At 38.7% G+C, this 18043-nt stretch overlaps 4 protein-coding genes across 6 annotated transcripts; 2 read left to right on the forward strand and 2 right to left on the reverse strand.

Annotated features, from left to right (window-relative positions):
* Positions 1–6615: 6615 nt before the first annotated feature.
* On the reverse strand, positions 6616–8507 carry LOC106389338 (UPF0725 protein At5g63820). 2 transcript variants are annotated; one of them, XM_022703166.2, is made up of 7 exons: positions 8270–8507; positions 8012–8128; positions 7718–7756; positions 7567–7636; positions 7327–7445; positions 7127–7204; positions 6616–7054 (listed from the first exon to the last, which is right to left on the reverse strand). In XM_022703166.2, exons 1-7 carry the CDS (start codon positions 8381–8383, stop codon positions 6824–6826), a joined length of 768 nt encoding a protein of 255 aa, XP_022558887.1. In that variant the 5' UTR covers positions 8384–8507; the 3' UTR covers positions 6616–6823. The 2 variants fall into 2 exon arrangements, with proteins under 2 accessions (XP_022558887.1, XP_013685040.1); XM_013829586.3 differs by having other exon boundaries at positions 7567–7756.
* A 3472-nt stretch (positions 8508–11979) lies between these two features.
* LOC106389418 (UPF0725 protein At4g29550) lies at positions 11980–13852 on the reverse strand. Its single transcript, XM_048781280.1, has 5 exons — positions 13715–13852; positions 13006–13199; positions 12766–12884; positions 12565–12642; positions 11980–12489 (listed from the first exon to the last, which is right to left on the reverse strand). The coding sequence occupies exons 1-5, from the start codon at positions 13759–13761 to the stop codon at positions 12262–12264; spliced, it is 666 nt and encodes a 221-aa protein (XP_048637237.1). The 5' UTR covers positions 13762–13852; the 3' UTR covers positions 11980–12261.
* Positions 13841–15629, forward strand: LOC106389247 (UPF0725 protein At4g29550). The gene is made up of 6 exons (XM_013829482.3): positions 13841–14099; positions 14185–14289; positions 14415–14516; positions 14588–14792; positions 14890–14996; positions 15083–15629. The coding sequence occupies exons 1-6, from the start codon at positions 14046–14048 to the stop codon at positions 15416–15418; spliced, it is 909 nt and encodes a 302-aa protein (XP_013684936.1). The 5' UTR covers positions 13841–14045; the 3' UTR covers positions 15419–15629.
* Positions 15627–17948, forward strand: LOC106389038 (protein HEAT-INDUCED TAS1 TARGET 2-like). Of its 2 annotated transcripts, none has more exons than XM_013829318.3 (6): positions 15627–15807; positions 16503–16551; positions 16629–16805; positions 16875–16938; positions 17056–17444; positions 17544–17948. In XM_013829318.3, exons 2-6 carry the CDS (start codon positions 16516–16518, stop codon positions 17793–17795), a joined length of 918 nt encoding a protein of 305 aa, XP_013684772.2. In that variant the 5' UTR covers positions 15627–15807; positions 16503–16515; the 3' UTR covers positions 17796–17948. The 2 variants fall into 2 exon arrangements, with proteins under 2 accessions (XP_013684772.2, XP_022558799.2); XM_022703078.2 differs by lacking the exon at positions 15627–15807 and adding an exon at positions 15815–16009.
* Positions 17949–18043: the final 95 nt, after the last annotated feature.

Here is an 18043-nt window from a genome sequence, read left to right on the forward strand (position 1 = left end):
GTGACTCAGATCTTTCCGGGTTGGTCGGCTGAAGGAAACTACAGCTTCTCTCCGTTAGGAAAAATCTGGGTTGTTTGGCACCCCTCTCTTTTGGTCACAATAATATCTAAGTCATTACAAATGATAACGGCTGAGGTGATTTGGCCTACTAACCCTCAAACCAGGATCATCATCTCCACGGTCTATGCTTCAAACGACCCTGAGGAGAGGGCGCTTCTCTGGTCTGAGATCACGTCGTTGGCGTCTTCTCAGGGCCTCGACTCCAAACCGTGGCTGATTCTAGGCGACTTCAATCAAATAAGAGATCCTTCGGAGCACTCGTTACCCCCCTCCCTGAATAGTGATAAAAGGATAAGGGATTTTAATCAATGTCTTTTGGATGCTAACTTGGATGATCTTAATTTCAGGGGGACCACTTTCACTTGGTGGAACAAGCGTAAACTCTCCCCTGTGGCAAAGAAGCTAGATAGAAGCATGGTGAACGACGAATGGAGCACTGTCTTCTCTTCTTCTGTTGCTTTTGTGGGCAAGCCTGACTTCTCTGATCATGCGGTTATAACCATCATTTTGGAGCCTCACAGATTGAGAACGAAGAAATCGTTCAAATTCTACAACTTCATCATCAAGAGCCCTGAGTTTCTAGCCATGATATGCACTAGTTGGTTCTCGTTCAACGTCACTGGCTCAGCAATGTTCCGTCTGTCGAGTAAGCTGAAACTCCTGAAAAAGGCTATCAGAGACTTCAGCAAAGAGAACTATTCTGGCATTGAGAAGAAAACAGCGCAAGCTCATGAAAAGCTTCTTCAAGCGCAGGAAGCTATGCTCTACCTTCCCAATACAGCAAACGCTTCCACCGAGGTTCAAGCACTGCAAGAATGGGAGGTTCTATCAACAGCAGAGACGGCCTTTTTCTTTCAACGATCACATATTAGCTGGCTCTCGTGTGGAGATGGAAACTCGACGCTTTTCCACAGATATGCTGCTACTCGCCAAGCAAAGAATCATATCCACTTCCTATTGTCCGAAACAGGGGAGAGAATAGAATCTCAAGAAGGTATCCAGAACCTGTGCATTAATTATTTTACTGACCTCCTTGGAAGCCCTGTTTCTCCACCAATGTTCATTCAAGGCGACTTAAACCTGCTCTTCAACTTCAAATGCTCTGCGGACCAGATCGCTAGTTTTGATAAAGCATTCACAGCAGAGGATGTCCGGAATGCTTTCTTCTCATTACCCAAGAACAAATCAGGGGGACCGGATGGATACTCGACTGAGTTCTTTATTGCTTCTTGGCCTGTAATTGGTCCGGAGGTCACTGAAGCCATCCTGGAGTTCTTCCGCTCTGGCTGTCTTTTGAAACAATGGAATGCAGCAAACCTTGTCCTGATTCCTAAGAAGTTAAATGCGTCCCTCCCCTCAGACTTCCGTCCTATCTCCTGCCTCAACACAGTCTACAAGGTCATATCCAAGCTCCTTGCTTCTAGGCTAAAGGAGATCCTCCCTATTATGGTTTCCAACTCTCAATCGGCCTTCCTCCCTGGGCGCCTATTAGCAGAGAATGTTCTCCTGGCTACGGACCTTGTAAACGGTTACAACTCCCAATCTGTCACACCGCGAGGTATGCTCAAAGTAGACCTTAGGAAAGCATTCGATACCGTGCGTTGGGACTTTATTCTAGCGGCACTGCGGGCTCTGGCCATTCCTGAGAGCTTCATCAGTTTGGTCTCAGAATGCTTATCCACTGCCTCTTTCTCGGTGAGCATCAATGGAGTAATGGGAGGGTTCTTCAAAAGTTCTAAAGGTATCAGGCAAGGCGACCCGCTGTCACCATATTTGTTTGTCCTTGCCATGGAATGTCTGTCAAGATTACTCATGTCTCGCTACGAAGCTGAATCCATAGGCTACCACCCGAAAACTGAAGAGCTTAGGATCTCTCACCTAATGTTTGCTGACGACGTTATGATTTTCTTCGATGGCTCTAGTAACAGTCTCCATGGAATCTCCGAATGCCTAGATGATTTTGCTTCCTGGTCAGGTCTACACATGAATAGCAATAAAACTGAGCTCTTCACAGCAGGAGTCGACCATTGTGAAACCGAAGCGCTTGCTCGCTATGGTTTCCCAACTGGTAAACTTCCTATAAGATACCTTGGACTTCCCCTAATGAGCAGGAAACTCAAGATTTCTGAGTATGCGCCGCTGATGGCTAAGCTCACTTCATCCTTCCAATCGTGGGCAGTAAAGATTCTCTCTTTTGCAGGGAGGCTTCAGCTGCTTAAGACTGTAATCTTTGGCATTGTCTCTTTTTGGATGTCGGCATTCATACTGCCTAAAGGTTGTATCAGGGCCATTGAATCCCTCTGCTTGCGGTTCTTATGGTCAGGTACCGTGGACAAGACAGGGCTTGCTAAAGTTGCTTGGAGTACAGTTTGTCTCCCCAAGAATGAGGGAGGTCTTGGTCTTCGGAATCTGTTTGTATGGAACAAAGTGCTTTGCCTAAAGTTCATATGGAGACTGCTTTCTAAGGACCCTTCCCTTTGGTCGGACTGGCACAGAGCAACGCATCTCCACGATAAATCCTTTTGGGCTCTAGAACGGGCAGCGGCTGACTCCTGGGCGTGGAAAAAGATTTTGGACCTAAGACCTCTCGCTCTCCTGTTTTGTAAAATGCACATTGGTAATGGTTTAGAGGCAAGCTTTTGGTTTGATGTCTGGACCCCTCTTGGGCAATTGATAACTTACCTTGGAGATTCTGGTCCTAGAACCTTGAGGATTAACAGAAATGCGGTTGTCGCTGAGGCAATCAGTAATTCTCACTGGTCTCTTCCCCATCCTCGCTCCCAAAAGGAAGTGAACCTTCACTGTTATCTTACAACTATCTCTCTGCCTTTAATAGATGATGTACCTGATAAATATGAGTGGATTATTGGAGACTCATCCTCTTCTGTTTTCAGGTCTGCAACCACTTGGGAATTCCTGAGACCGCGTGAGGAGACAAAGGACTGGGTAGACATTGTTTGGTTCAAAGGAGCCATCCCGAAGCACGCGTTCAACATGTGGATAGCTAACTATGATAGGCTACCCACAAGGTCAAGACTTGCAGCTTGGGGCATGCCCGTTTCCCCTGTTTGCCCTTTCTGCTCCACGCATGATGAAACTAGAGACCACTTGCTGTTGACATGCGAGTACAGCATTGATATATGGAGAGAAGTACTATCGAGATGTCTGCCTCCACCAACAATGTTCACATCATGGTCGGAACTACTCTCTTGGATCCGATCCTCACCCTCACGGAAGCTCACGCTTCTTAGGAAACTTGCAGCGCAAACCGTTATATTCCACCTTTGGAAGCAGAGAAACAATCTCATCCACAACCAGACTTCGATCCCAGCTGCAACGGTCTTTAACGGCATTAATAAGGAGATGAAGAACATCATCTCAGCTAGGAGACTTAGGAAGCTATTCAACTATCTAATGCCTTTGTGGATAAGATAGTCTCTTCTCAAAGTTTATTTTGATCCATCTTGTTTTTCTTTTTTTTTGCCAAGATGGCTCAGAACATAGATCTTTTTGTAAGCTCTCTACTCATCTTAATGATATTTACAGTTTAGCAAAAAAACAACTCCATCGGTCCGGTCATAATGGGCTGTTAAAATGGAGTTACTCCATTTATAAGTTTATTCGTTTACGTATGTTAAATTGTAAATAAACGTAACAGCCCATAAATTTAACCTCCACAAGTTTACAAATTTATGACCATAATCAGGTAAACTTGTAAAAATTTATGGGTTGTTACAAGTTTACAAGTTTATGGGCTGATCATAAATTTACAAGTTTACCAATCAGATCATAATCGTAATCAGGTTAAGTTTTACAAGTTTACAAGTTTACAAGTCAGGTCATAATCGTAATCAGCCCATAATCAGGTAAACTTGTAAACTTTTTTTTTTTTTGCTAAACTAGAAATTTTCTAAACGAAAGAAAGATTCTACAAAAAAATCTCATGTCTGAACCATCTTAACAAAAAGAAAGAAAAAACAAGATGGATCAAATAAACACACTAACATGAAAGAGGTATCTCAACCAAAGAGACATGAGATTACTAAACGTTTTACGCTTCCTCTTGGCAGAAATAATGTTTCACACTTCCCTATCAAGTCCAGCGAAGATTGATGAAGAAGGAATAGATATCTGTGTAACATCCCGAGTTGTGATATGTGAAAAAGGCTTAAGAGAATTGATTTGGCTACCTATGTCGGGTGGTGATTGCAGGGTCAGTAAACGATGATTTCGAGCCTTTAAAAAAATTAACGGACCGATCGCTGGAACGGGATGGGCCCACGGGCCGAGAGAGCGGACGTGGGTGGTCCATTAGCCGTGGGCGGTCGGAGCGTTATAAATGGTAACAGAGCTGGTTAGCCATCTCAGTTCTGACCTGAGAGGCGTCTTGAGACTTGTCGTGGGGCGCAACGAGGACATTGCGTTCTTTGAGAGGGGGTGAATTGTAACATCCCGAGTTGTGATATGTAAAAAAGGTTTAGGGGAATTGATTTGGCTACTTATGTCACCAAAGTTGACTTACCTTTTCCGGAGCACATCCTTAAAGAATTCCACAGTTAAGCGTGTTTGAGCTGGAGTAGTGAAAGGATGAGTGACCTATCGGAAAGTGATTCGCGATAGCATGCGAGTGAGGCCAAAGCATGGAAAAAGGTCGGGTGGTGATTGCATGGTGAGTAAACGATGATTTCGAGCCTTTATAAAAATTAACAGACCGATCGCTGGAACATAATGGGTCTACGGGCCGAGAGAGCGGCCGTGGATGGTCCGTTAGCCGTGGGCGGTCGGGGAGTTTATAATCCAGATTATTTCTTTGCTTCCAGATGTGAAAAACGAAAGCTTGTGTAGCCACTTAAACTTGTAAATTTATAACCATAAACTTGTAAACTTGGATTATGACCGGACCTATGGAGTAACAGCCCATAAATTTAACCTTTACAAGTTTACGAGTTTCAAAAAATAAAATGCTTTACGGTTAACAAATGGAATCCTAATTTAGATATGAAAATAATTCCTTTACGTATGTTGAAATTAAAGTATATATCTGTAAATGGAAAATCCTCGATTTATATTGGTTTACAGTTTAAAATAATTCAGTTTATTGGTTTACAGTCTTAAGATATTAAATGATTGCCATTTCAATACCTTTCATTTTATATGCACTACTAGCAAGGGCGGACCTAGAAAATAATTTAATATGGGACACAACATATAAATTTATGTTATTCAAGACACTAGTCATTAATTTTTCTCAAAATGAATAAAATATAAAAGAAATCATTTTTGAATATTTTTTTTTAAATATTAAATTTATTCAATTTTTTTTTTTTTACAATGAGCGAAACTTTAGAGCTAATTATTTGGAACTTAATCACAACATACTAGTATATATAATCATAAAATTATATATCTATACCAACGTAGTAATTTCATTATAAAAATTTATTGCTTTAAGTTTTTATTTTTGTCTTAAGTATTAAAAATAAACTTAGTCAGAATAATTGTTAAACTTAAATTTTAATAGATTATGAGTAGTTATTTTGAAAAAAATAATATTAAAAAGTGATTTAAATACAATAAATTGGCTAGCATTTATTAAAAATACTTTCAATCAAACATATATTTGAGTTTAGTTTAGTTTAGTCTTTTTTTCATCACAAATTTAAAGTATTTATGAAAATAGTGATATTTTAAAGATAAAATTAAAAAGTAACATCACGTTTGTGGTAAAAGTAAAATTTATCATATTAAAAAGAAAATAAAACAGTTATAAATAGAATAGTTTTGGGTAGCTAAATCAAAAGAAAATGTGTGGAAAAAATTTAAGGAAGAAAAAACCAACGCATGGGATTTGAACTTGGGTTGGGTGGGCACAGACTACCCTTTACAACCAAATTATCTACACAATTTTCTTGTAGTTTCTTCAAAAATTTATATCTAACGTAGTATGTGGCACGTGCCACACCTACTCCCTCTGTGGGTCCGCCCCTGTGACCGACGCTATGGTTCGTTGTGCTTGTGCAGCAGAAGTTCTATCAAGGGAAAGTCTGATTGATCTCTTGTTTTCCTTCAAAAGCCTATACAAAGGCCCAACCATAGCAGATCGACGAACCATTCGTTCTCATACTAATTATGGCATTACAAACAGAAATCTCTCCTTTATATTGGTTTACAGTTTATTTAACGTATTTATGGTTGGGCCTTTGTATAGGCTTTTGAAGGAAAACAAGAGACCAATCAGACTTTCCCTTGATAGAACTTGTGCTGCACAACGAACCATAGGGTCGGTCAAACACCACTAGTGCATATAAAATGAAAGGTATTGAAATGGCAATCATTTAATACCCTAAGACACTGCAAGAGAACATATTACGTAATGTTCAAACAAAAACAAAAAGAGAACATATTACATTATTGAGTATTCACATAATGGGTTGAACAAATTATGGGAAGGAATACGAAACTGAAAGAAGTTACCATTCACTCTGCTTGCAGATGCTTTAAAAAAGTGTGCAGCCTTAGGAAGCAAACATCAATGATTAGACATGTCATAGCAGATCGACGAACCATTCGTTCTCATACTAATTATGGCATTACAAACAGAAATCTCTCCTTAACGATGATAATAGATCCAACTCGTTCTAGTTTAAATAGTTTTAGACAAACACGACATAAAACATATAACATATCATGACAGAATTAGTAAATAGCCTTAGAAACTATAAACGAGCAGATCCGCAGTTGTCTATTGTTCTTATTCTTCAGCTTAATCTGCTGTTGCTGCAACTTCAATATACATATGTCCTGGCTTCCCATCCATGGTTTTCCTTATTACCGCGTTGTGATCACCCGCCCATTCTGAAGATTCACCATTATACTTGTAACTTACGTAGAAGATTGCATTATGGGCTTTCAGCTTCTCATGGCCTTCTTCTGTGTTTTCTTTAGTTACTACAACCACCTTCTCTATCTCCAAGGGTGGGGGAGCAGTTAACACCTACAAAAGAAAAAGGTTCAAGTTATTTTCTTTCTTTTTTTTTTTGGCAGAGAATCTCTCTCAAGGACTTACCTTATTTGTTTTTGTGTAGAACGCAATTTCGGTGAATAGATACAGCCAATCATTCTCCTGCAACTCTGATTCTTGCACCTGTGATGAGATCAACAGAACAAAATGTATGTTACCTGCCTAGTTAACATGTCAGACAAGTTGCCTTCTCAAGCTAAAAAAAAAGAAGAAGTTGCAGATTCAAACAGTGGACATGATCTTACCACATAATAGTTTTTCTTGCCACGAGCCAATTCTTCATGAGACGACCATTTGGGTATTGCCTCTTTGTAGAAATCATCTACTGCTTTATCGTCCCAACGTGCATCCGCAGCATTTTCACCTATAAAAGAGTTCTCTATAAACAGTTAGTTCTCTTAAATTAAACCAGAACTCCCAGCGATATATATAAAGACTTAGACATTATCCATCACAGACCACGAATGTTGGTGATATAATCTTACATTTGATTCTGCAGGCTAAGGTAGTCCACATAACGGGACGGTCTGGAGAAGAATCTTCGTTTAACAAGGTCTGAAAAGAGAAGACCGAGTCAGAGACAGGATCCTTGGCGTCCAAAGTTACATAGACGTAGTCGTATGCAGTAGAGATAACCTCATACTTTTCCCAGCGCACAAACTTGAAGTTTGTTCCCTGTCAAAAGCAAAAAAACAATAACAACTGTTTTAAGAAAAATCATGTTATACTATATATTATCTTCAATTTTTTATATATGATTTTAAACTAAAATCTTAATTCCAATGTTTTACACAGCATAATAATGTACATGAAAATCCTAAATAAATAAAGAAAAACTTGAAGACTGCTTTCCCGCATTACCCAAGTTCCCCACATCAATAGCAATGGGAAGAAAAAAAACATAAAGAAGATACAATGATCACAGTTTACCTTCTGAAAATTGTGGCAGTGAAGTCCAAGCCTACCATAAAGAGCGATATCATAATCATCGCCCCATGTAGACTTAACTAGCATAGACGGATAACAAGAGTTATTCACATCAAAACCCTACAAAAACACCAAGAAAAAAAAAATCGAAAAGATCATCAAATCATCCAAATGTCAAATCCAAAAAACGACCTGGTAATCAAAATATGATATACATATACAAGGAACATCATGATAAAGAAGAATTCGAAGAGAGATTACATCGGCCAGCCCTTCTTTATTGAAATCGGGATGGTTCGGAACATCCAAACCGAAGAACTTTAGCTTAGCCTTCCGCCTTCTTTTTTCCAATCGCAATAACTCAATATCCTCCATAACCTCCTCCAACTCTTCCCCAGATCTCACAATTTTTTTCAGGATATATCCACAACCATAAGATAACTTTAATCGAGGCGTTAATACGGCGTCATTTTAGGTCTACAGAAACAGAATACTAAATCAAAATTCTGTCAGTTGTAAGCCCATAAACACGAAACATTTGGGTCTATGTCCACGAAATAGTGGCCCATTTTCGACCCATTTGTTATTCTTTATAATTTTGTCGCAGTTGTCGGTCTATTTTCCTGCGATCTGAAAAATTAGTGTCTTGAAGTGAAATACAATTGAGACGTTTACGTCAAGGGGTACTTTTCTATTGTTTCTTACATGTTCATATACTTTGTGAATGAAGTGTACTTTTTCTCTTATTTTAACTCGTTTCCTCTCCAAAAAACTTTTCTGGTGGACAACTTTTCTAACATTAGTTAAGTCTAAAGGGGTTAAGCAACTTTCTTGGAGATTATCGTTACATGGGCTGGTCCCAATTAAATGATCAAAAATTGGTAGTACATGAAACAGACATATTATTTGCTAGCCATTAGATAAATATATTTTAGGAAAAAATCGGACAGTTCTCGTTGAAAGCAGTACAACGATGCTTTAAGCGGTAAAGTAGGTTTATTATGGTTAAAGTTGGTGTGGTCATAGGTATAGGTTTTTGCACATTTTTTGGTTATGGTCAAAGTTGGTGTGGTCACTCCGGCGATTTCTCTGTCTAACATCACCACCAGTCCAGCTTGACCATGTCTTGTCTCGTCCTCCACCATCAAGCTTTTCTGCCACCGGCAACGAGGAGATCAATGATTCGTCACGCCACCACCACCAATTAGTCACGCCATCACCTTCCGTTATAACATCACCATTTTATACATGTACTTCTTCTAACTTCGTATCGACGGAGAATCGGCGAACAAGACGGGGTGAAACTAGAGCTGCGGCAAAGAGAGATTAATCAACGACATTTATGGCTTTTTAGAGGATATAGTAATTTGAGATTGTCTGAAAGGATTGTGTTGAGTAATCGGAGATCTGAAAGGATTTCGGCTAGGATTAAACCGTCGACGTAGAGATGTGGCGGGGAAGGAAAATCAGCTACAATTAGGGTTGATGAAAAGCAAGAGACCAGAGAGAGAAGAGAAAACAAAATTTGGTAAAGAGGTAAATTTGATTGTGTGTAAAAAATAATAAATTTAACTATGGTAAGAAGGTAGTGATGAGGCTGATTATGAGTGGAACGATGGAGCAGTAAATGATTATTACAAAGGTGAAATGCCTAAATGTGTCACATCCCGAGTTGTGATATATAGAAACGCTTAAGAAAATTGATTTGGCTATCTATGTCACCAAAGTTGACTTACCTTTTCCGGAACACATCCTGAAAGAACTCCAGAGTTAAGCGTGCTTGAGCTGGAGTAGTGGAAGGATGGGTGACCTATCGGGAAGTGATTCGCGATAGCGTGCGAGTGAGGCCAAAGCATGGGAAAAGGTCAGGTGGTGATTGCAGGGTCAGTAAACAATGATTTCGAGCCTTTGGAAAATTAACGGACCGACCGTCAGACGGGATGGGACCCACGGGCCGAGAGAGCAGGCGTGGATGGCCCAATAGCCGTGGGCGGGTCAGGGCGTTACAAGTGGTATCAGAGCTGGTTAGTCATCTCAGTTCTGACCTGAGAGGCGTCTTGAGACCTGTCGTGGGGCGCAACGAAGACGTTGCGTTCTTTGAGAGAGGGTGAATTGTCACATCCCGAGTTGTGATATATAGAAAGGCTTAAGAAAATTGATTTGGCTACCTATGTCACCGAAGTTGGACTTACCTTTTCCGGAACACATCCTGAAAGAACTCCAGAGTTAAGCGTGCTTGAGCTGGAGTAGTGGAAGGATGGGTGACCTATCGGGAAGTGATTCGCGATAGCGTGCGAGTGAGGCCAAAGCATGGGAAAAGGTCAGTGGTGATTGCAGGGTCAGTAAACAATGATTTCGAGCCTTTGGAAAATTAACGGACCGACCGTCAGACGGGATGGGACCCACGGGCCGAGAAAGCGGGCGTGGGTGGCCCATTAGCCGTGGGCGGGTCAGGGCGTTACAAAATGGCTGTCTGATGAAAATCAGCAACGATGCTATGTGGTAATTACTCTTCTGCGTTGCGTCTAGTAGTCAATTCGTATATGCACAAAAATCATTCATGTGTTCCATTGTTGACTATTGGGTGTGTGGATCCATATATAGGTTAAACAATCAGAGCTTCATGACAAGAAAAACGGGTGGCTGCATCTCTTAACTGAGTTTGCCTTCTTCACGAAATGGAATGGACCTCTCAGTCCGGGAGAGATTGAGGATTGCCGACCTTTGATTACTCAACATGTGGTTGTGGAAACCCTTGATGAAGATGCTGAGAAAGAGTCGAGTGATAAGCTCAATGCGGCCAATGCAGTCTTCTATATATCTTTTTTGGGTTGCAAAAAAAAAAATATGTATCTTATATAAATGATAATATATGTTTTTACAATTTATATATATATTAAATTGTTATTTAATATATTTCTAAACACAATCATTTTAGAATTTATAATGAATAATTTTATTTTATTTTTTGATCCGTCAACTGTTACAACCCTATTTTTAAAATATAACTCGTGTGTTCGTGCAAATATATTTTTTATGTATCATAATTTTAATGTAAAATAAAATGGTTATCTATTTTTATATTTGATTTATACGATTAAATAATTCAATATATTATTTAAAATTTTGTGGTTTATATTATATAATTTTATAACACTTTTATGTTTTTTAGACGTAGTTAATATACCAAAATAAAAAAAATAACCATCCCGTAATAATAAAATTTTGTTACATTTTTGACATTAATTAAGTATAATTTATTGTTTACCAAGATTATATGAAACATTTTTTAAATAAATAAACATAATTTGTTATACTTTATTTTAGGAAAATGTATTAATTAAACTATAAAAGACAAGAATACTAAAAGGTAGGTAAATTTATTTCTTCAGTGGCATTCAAATGTAAATAACTTTAAAAACTAATGGTCAATTTATATTGGTACTTTTCTTTTAATAATAGAGATTTTTCAAAAAAAAAGCTTTACGATTAAGACATGGAATCCTAATTGAGATATGAAAATAATTCCTTTACGTATGTTAAATTAAAGTCTATATCTGTAAATGGAAAATCCTCGATTTATATTGGTTTACAGTTTATTTAACGTATTTATGGTTGGGCCTTTGTATAGGCTTTTGAAGGAAAACAAGAGACCAATCAGACTTTCCCTTGATAGAACTTGTGCTGCACAACGAACCATAGGGTCGGTCAAACACCACTAGTGCATATAAAATGAAAGGTATTGAAATGGCAATCATTTAATACCCTAAGACACTGCAAGAGAACATATTACGTAATGTTCAAACAAAAACAAAAAGAGAACATAGTACATTATTGAGTATTCACATAATGGGTAACAAATAAGGAAATGAATACGAAACTGAAAGAAGTTACCATTCACTCTGCTTGCAGATGCTTTAAAAAAAGTGTGCAGCCTTAGGGAGCAAACATCAATGATTAGACATAAGTCATAACAGATCAATGAACCATTCGTTCTCATACTAATTATTGCATTACAAACAGAAATCTCTCCTTAACGATGATAATAGATCCAACTCGTTCTACTCCAAATAGTTTAGACAAACACAACATAAAACATTTAACATATCATGACAGAATTAGTAAATAGCCTTAGAAATTATAAAGGAGCAGATCCGCAGTTCTGTCTATTGTTCTTATTCTTCAGCTAAATAGCGTTAATGATAGGTATTGTAAAAGAGCAGATCCCTATCAATCTTTTCTTCTTCTTCAGTTCAATCTGCTGATACAACTTCAAGATACAAGTGTCCTGGCTTCCCATCCATGGTTTTCCTTATTACCGCTTTGTGATCACGTGCCCACTCTGAAGATTCACCATTATACTTGTAACTTACGTAGTAGATTGCATTTTGGGCTTTCAGCTTCTCATGTCCTTCTTCTGTGTCTTCTTTAGTTACTACAACCACCCTCTTAATCTCCAAGGGTGGGGGAGCAGTCAACACCTACAAAAGAAAAAGGTTCAATTTCTTTTCTGTTTCTTTCTTCATTTTTAGGCAGAGAGAATCTCAAGGACTTACGTTATTTGTTTTGGAGTAGAACGCAATTTCGGTGAATAGATACAGCCAGTCATTCTCCTGCAACTCTGATTCTTGCACCTGTGATGAGATCCACAGAACAAAATGTATGTTACCTGCCTAGTTAACATGTCAGACAAGTTGCCTTCTCAAACAAACAAAAAAAGAAGAAGCTGCAGATTCAAACAGTGGACATGATCTTACCACATAATAGTTTTTATTGCCACGAGCCAATTCTTCATGAGACGACCATTTGGGTATTGCATCTTTGTAGAAATCGTCTACTGCCTTATCGTCCCAATGATCATCCACAGCATCGTCACCTTTAAAAGAGTTCTCTATAAACAGTTAGTTCTCTTAAACTAAACCAGAACTCCCAGTGATATATATGAACACTTAGACAATATCCATTACAGACCACGAATGTTGGTGATATAATCTTACATTTGATTCTGCAGGCTAAGGTAGTCCACATAACGGGACAGTCTGGGGAAGAATCTTCGTTTAACAAGGTCTGAAAAGAGAAGACCGAGCCGGAGACAGGATCCTTGGCGTTGAAAGTTACATAGACGTAGTCGTATGCAGTAGAGATAACATTATACTTTTCCAAGCGGACAAACTTGAAGTTTGTTCCCTGTCTCAAAGCAAAAAAACAATAGCTCATAAAATCATGCAATCCACCATTTCAAAATAACCAAAAGAACACACACGGTTTATAGTTTATTTCACCTCAACATGTTCAATAGATCAGTTGACAAAGAAGATAAAACTCATATAGGTATAACAACTGTCTTAAGAAAAACCATTGCTAATATCTTCAATTTCTTATGATTTTTAAACTAAAATCTTTATTCCAATGTTTTACACAGCATAATAATGTATATTAAAATCCTAAATCCAAGTTCTCCACATCAATAGCAATGGGAAGAAAAAAAACATAAAGAAGATGCAATGATCACAGTTTAATTAGTCTAGACGGATAGCTACAGTTATCCACATCAAAACCCTACAAAATTAACACGAAGAAAAAAAGTATCTGACAAGGAGCATCAAATAATCCACTGGAAAATCCAAAAAAAACGACGTGGTAATCAAAATCTGATATACATATACAATCAGCAACATGATGATTAAGAATTAGAAGAGAGATTACATCGGCCAACCCTTCTTTGTTGAAATCGGGATCGTTTGGAACAACATCCAAACCAAAGAACTTTAGCTTAGCCTTCTGCCTTCTCTTTTCTCTTCCCCAGATCTCACAAAAATTTCAGGATATATCCACAACCATAAGAGAGAGAACTAACTTTATTCGACGTCGTTTTGTAGGTCGACAGAAAACAGAATACCGAAACAAAACTCTGTCGATTGTAAAAGCCCATTTAGGGGTCTAAGTCCCACAGAGTGGTGGCCCATTTGTTGTTCTTTATCATATTGCCGTAGTTGTCTCGTTCGATCTGAAAAATTAGGGTTCCGTTTGGGTGAAAATGAGGGACGCGTCGCCAGAATATGATCCTGAGTATGCCCGAATCGCAGCGGAGGTTCTCCGAATTATCTTCTTTATAGGCCGTAGCTTCCTTTCATCGCAAGTGCTTGGTTCTATAATACATTCCTTGGTTTTTGTAGGTGCGGGCGGAATTGAAGGAGCTCGGAGAAGATGAACAAAATTCATTCTCCGATGATGATGATCCCGCTGATCGTGGGTGGTCCACATACGTTACAGATGCCAAAGTACGTACCATCTTGACTTCTCTTCCTTTCTTCATCTCTTCTCACAACACTTAACTTGTATAATCCGTTAGTAGCAATCTCTATCTATTTTCTTTCGCTGATATACTTTGTGTTTGTGCGTATAGGCTTTTTTTGCTGGTAGGAGGATAAAACCTAAAGCATGGCGCTTTTATTATGACAGGGGCCTCTGCGCTAGACTTGCACTCTACTGTTACAATCTTCAGAAGGTTTTTTTGTTTCCCTATTTTAAATATGCATGCCTTCTCACCTAAGTTAAGCTTTCCCGTTTCTTTCTCAGGGCACAGTTTACGATTTTTGGTTTATCAGTCAGCTACATGAGCAGACTCACCGTTCCTTCACCAAGTCTTTCATAACATTTGAGGCGGTGAATCCAGCCGACCGTACTTCTCCAGTCACTTTTGAGACTTGCGTTAAGCATAACGATGATCAAGTTACACACGTCCCCAATTTGTGGTGGGAGACTCACATTTGCAGGGTGGAAGGTATACAATCTTTCTAATTAATAGCTATCCATATAGGTTATTGAATGGGGTTCCTCTGCCATTTATCATAAAGTTTTTCTGTGTGTGTGGTTAAAAGGTAGCGAAGAGGCTGATTATGAGTGGGACGATGGAGCCGTAAATGATTGTTACAAAGGTGAAATGCCCAAATGGCTGTCTGATGAAGATCAGCAACGATGCTATGTGGTAACACTCTTCTGTCTAGTAATGCACAAAATCATTCATGTTTCCATTGTTTCTTTTTCATTGGGTGTGTGGATCCATATATATAGGTTAAACAATCAGAGCTTCATGACGAGAAAAACGGGTGGCTGCTTATCTTAACTGAGTTTGCCTTCTTCACGAAATGGAATGGACCTCTCAGTCCGGGAGAGATTGAGGATTGCCGACCTTTGATTACTCAACATGTGGTTGTGGAAACTCTTGATGAAGAAGCTGAGAAAGAGCAGTCGAGTGATAAAGTGATCAATGCGGCCAATGCAATCTTCTACATATCTTTTGAGTGCGTGGAGGATCCAACAATAGGTCGTTACAGGGCGGTTGTACGGAAGACGATGGATGGGAAACCTGGGCACATGCGCCTCGAGGTTACGTGTTCGAAAGTCTGAGATCAAAATTTCACTATCTTGTCGGAATATTCTCGACAATATTAATTAGCTTAAGCATGCTTAAATCAACAGTTCTTTATATGTTGTCTCCTGTGTATTCCACTGAAATGTTGTAACGGCTCTTTTTAGGATGTTTAATCTATAAATTAGCCGATAAAGAACAAACAATTATCCAGAAAAAAAAAATTGGTTTATTAAACCGATTCGCCAACAATGTTGGGCCTGTTGTGTAGTTTTAATCATCATTGGGCTCTGAAGATACGGGTTGGGTTTTAGCCCGGTCAATAAAGTGAGATAGATCCCCGGTTGGATGTTCTTTTCCTCTAGCGCGTCTACGCTCCGGCTAGTTCGAGTAAGAAGGAGAATCAGAAGCAGAGAATCGTCTTCGTGTAAGAAACTCTCTCTCTAGATCTTCTAGTGTCTCTAAGGATTATAAGAATCCTAGATCTTTTCGTGTGCATTTAGTCGGAAAATAAAAAGAAAAATTATCTTGACCCTCGTTTGCTTGAGCGTATTTACTGTCTTCTTTTTCTTCGGCGTAGCCTAAGGCTGTGGATTGTTCCTATTTGTTAAACTATGCATCAAGCTTAGGTAATTAGGGTTTTGTGAGGCTTGAATTATTGTATTTAGCCGACCTATGGCAGAATGCTAACTTTGATATCTGTATTTTCCTCACGAGTTGCTCATTGGTACTTCATCTGCCATCTGTGAGTGGAGTGTCAAATTTAAACTATGGCTGTCTAGGATTATATTGATATCGTTTCTTTTGCATTACCATTTATTTTGCTTGTTGAGCTACATGACTGCCTCTTCTGTAGCTGTGATCATCACTATGTTAGCTTCACGAGCTTAACATTCAGTTCAGTATGTTGCTCTACATAAAGTTACTTTTATATTGGCTTGAATTTGAACGTTGAGTTATTCACTTTACATCTGATTCAATCTCATCAGTAAAGAAATGCTTTTAGATTGTCTTGAATTGCTACATGTAGCTTGTCATTGTATCTGCAAGCATTTTCTGGGAGTCATTAGTTCTCTCTCTGTTGTTCTTATATATCTCTTACCTTTATACGATGCACTGCAGGAAATCTATAACCATGGCTGATTTTCATTTGGTCCCAGAGTTAACACGGGTACGTCCAAGAGAGAATCATTGATAGAGTAAACTGAGCCTGAAATCAGGTCTAAACTTCTTATGTTCTTTATGCAGCACCGCCACACTGTACCAGCCATATCCGATGATTTCTACAATTATATGAAGTTGATAAAGAAAACTGACCCGGAAATCATGTCTAAACTTTTGCCTATTCTACGCACAATACCAGACTCCGGCATCCAACTCGTTAATACCAAGTTCACAAATTATGCAATTTGGATTAAAAAACAGGTGCTTTTTATATACTTTTTTTCGATGGCTAATCAGTGTTTGCACACTAATAGTGAGTTTCGATTGCAGAGTCGAAGGGAAAAGATAACTTTGGACAAACAGTATGCTGTTTTGCAATATGATGATGAACACGGTAAATTGTCTCTTAAAAACTTTTTCTTCACAGTCACACATTGGATGCATATACATATACGTGCATATCTTTGCAGACGCATCTTTTCTTTTTTGACTCTTTCGCATATCTCTGCAGAAATAGTTTGGGCTGTCATAGCAGCGAAGTTGTTGAGTATTGTAAAACATAGACCGGAGAGCATCTTAACTGATTACTCAGCCCAATATATGCTTGATTTCGCTCCTCGCCCGAGAGAGGCGCAGATAAAACATCGGCGTACTTGTTGCAAACCTCTTAGCGTACTGGATGGGCTGAAGTATGGATTGAAGAATAACTTACCCAGAGAACAAGATTGGAAATATGCAGGATGTAGGGATATTTGCAAACCAACGGGCGTTTCACTCTTCCGCATGGTAGGAGACTTGAGACCAACAAAAAGACTGAGCGCTGCTTTGTCCGCATTGAGAATGATACCTGTTGCGGCTCAGTTGCATGTATTTGAGCCAGATATTGACATCGTTGGAAATGTAAGTGTTGCTCTTAGTTAAATTTAAATTGTCTTATAGGTATATATCGTGTTCTATGTATAAGGTATAATTTAATTTTCTTATTCTCCTCTTTCATAGGAAATTTATCGTGGACCAAAGTATTTTGAGTCTAAGTACGTGGGACTTAGAGATGTGATGATTTATGGTACTGACATAGTGGATGAGGAGCTGGTTGCGGTGGTAAACTTCCCTTACAAAAGATTGAAAGAATTGCGTGTCTTGCTAGATGTGATGCTAGTCCAGACACCAAGAGAGGATGAAACTAATGATCCCTTCGAAGAACTGGAAAATCCCACTTGTTTGCTTACAAAATTCTGTATCTTACTATGACCATAACATCCACACTACTCCCCATATGGTGTTTTCATACAGTTCTCTGTGATATTGTCGACGACGTGTTCTACTGCTTATTTTTCTAAACTAGTTTTTGTAATGGATTTTCTTATATTTCCTAAATTTGAGAACCTTGAAGTTTGCATGTTATTCTGGAACTTTTCTAGGGGTTTTTTGTGTTAATATTCATAACATAATTCTGATGTATCAGTTTGATCATACATTATTGTCAAGACTTTTCCAGT

The sequence above is a fragment of the Brassica napus genome, chromosome A1, assembly GCF_020379485.1.
Source record: "Brassica napus cultivar Da-Ae chromosome A1, Da-Ae, whole genome shotgun sequence".
Classification (NCBI taxonomy): Eukaryota; Viridiplantae; Streptophyta; class Magnoliopsida; order Brassicales; family Brassicaceae; genus Brassica; species Brassica napus.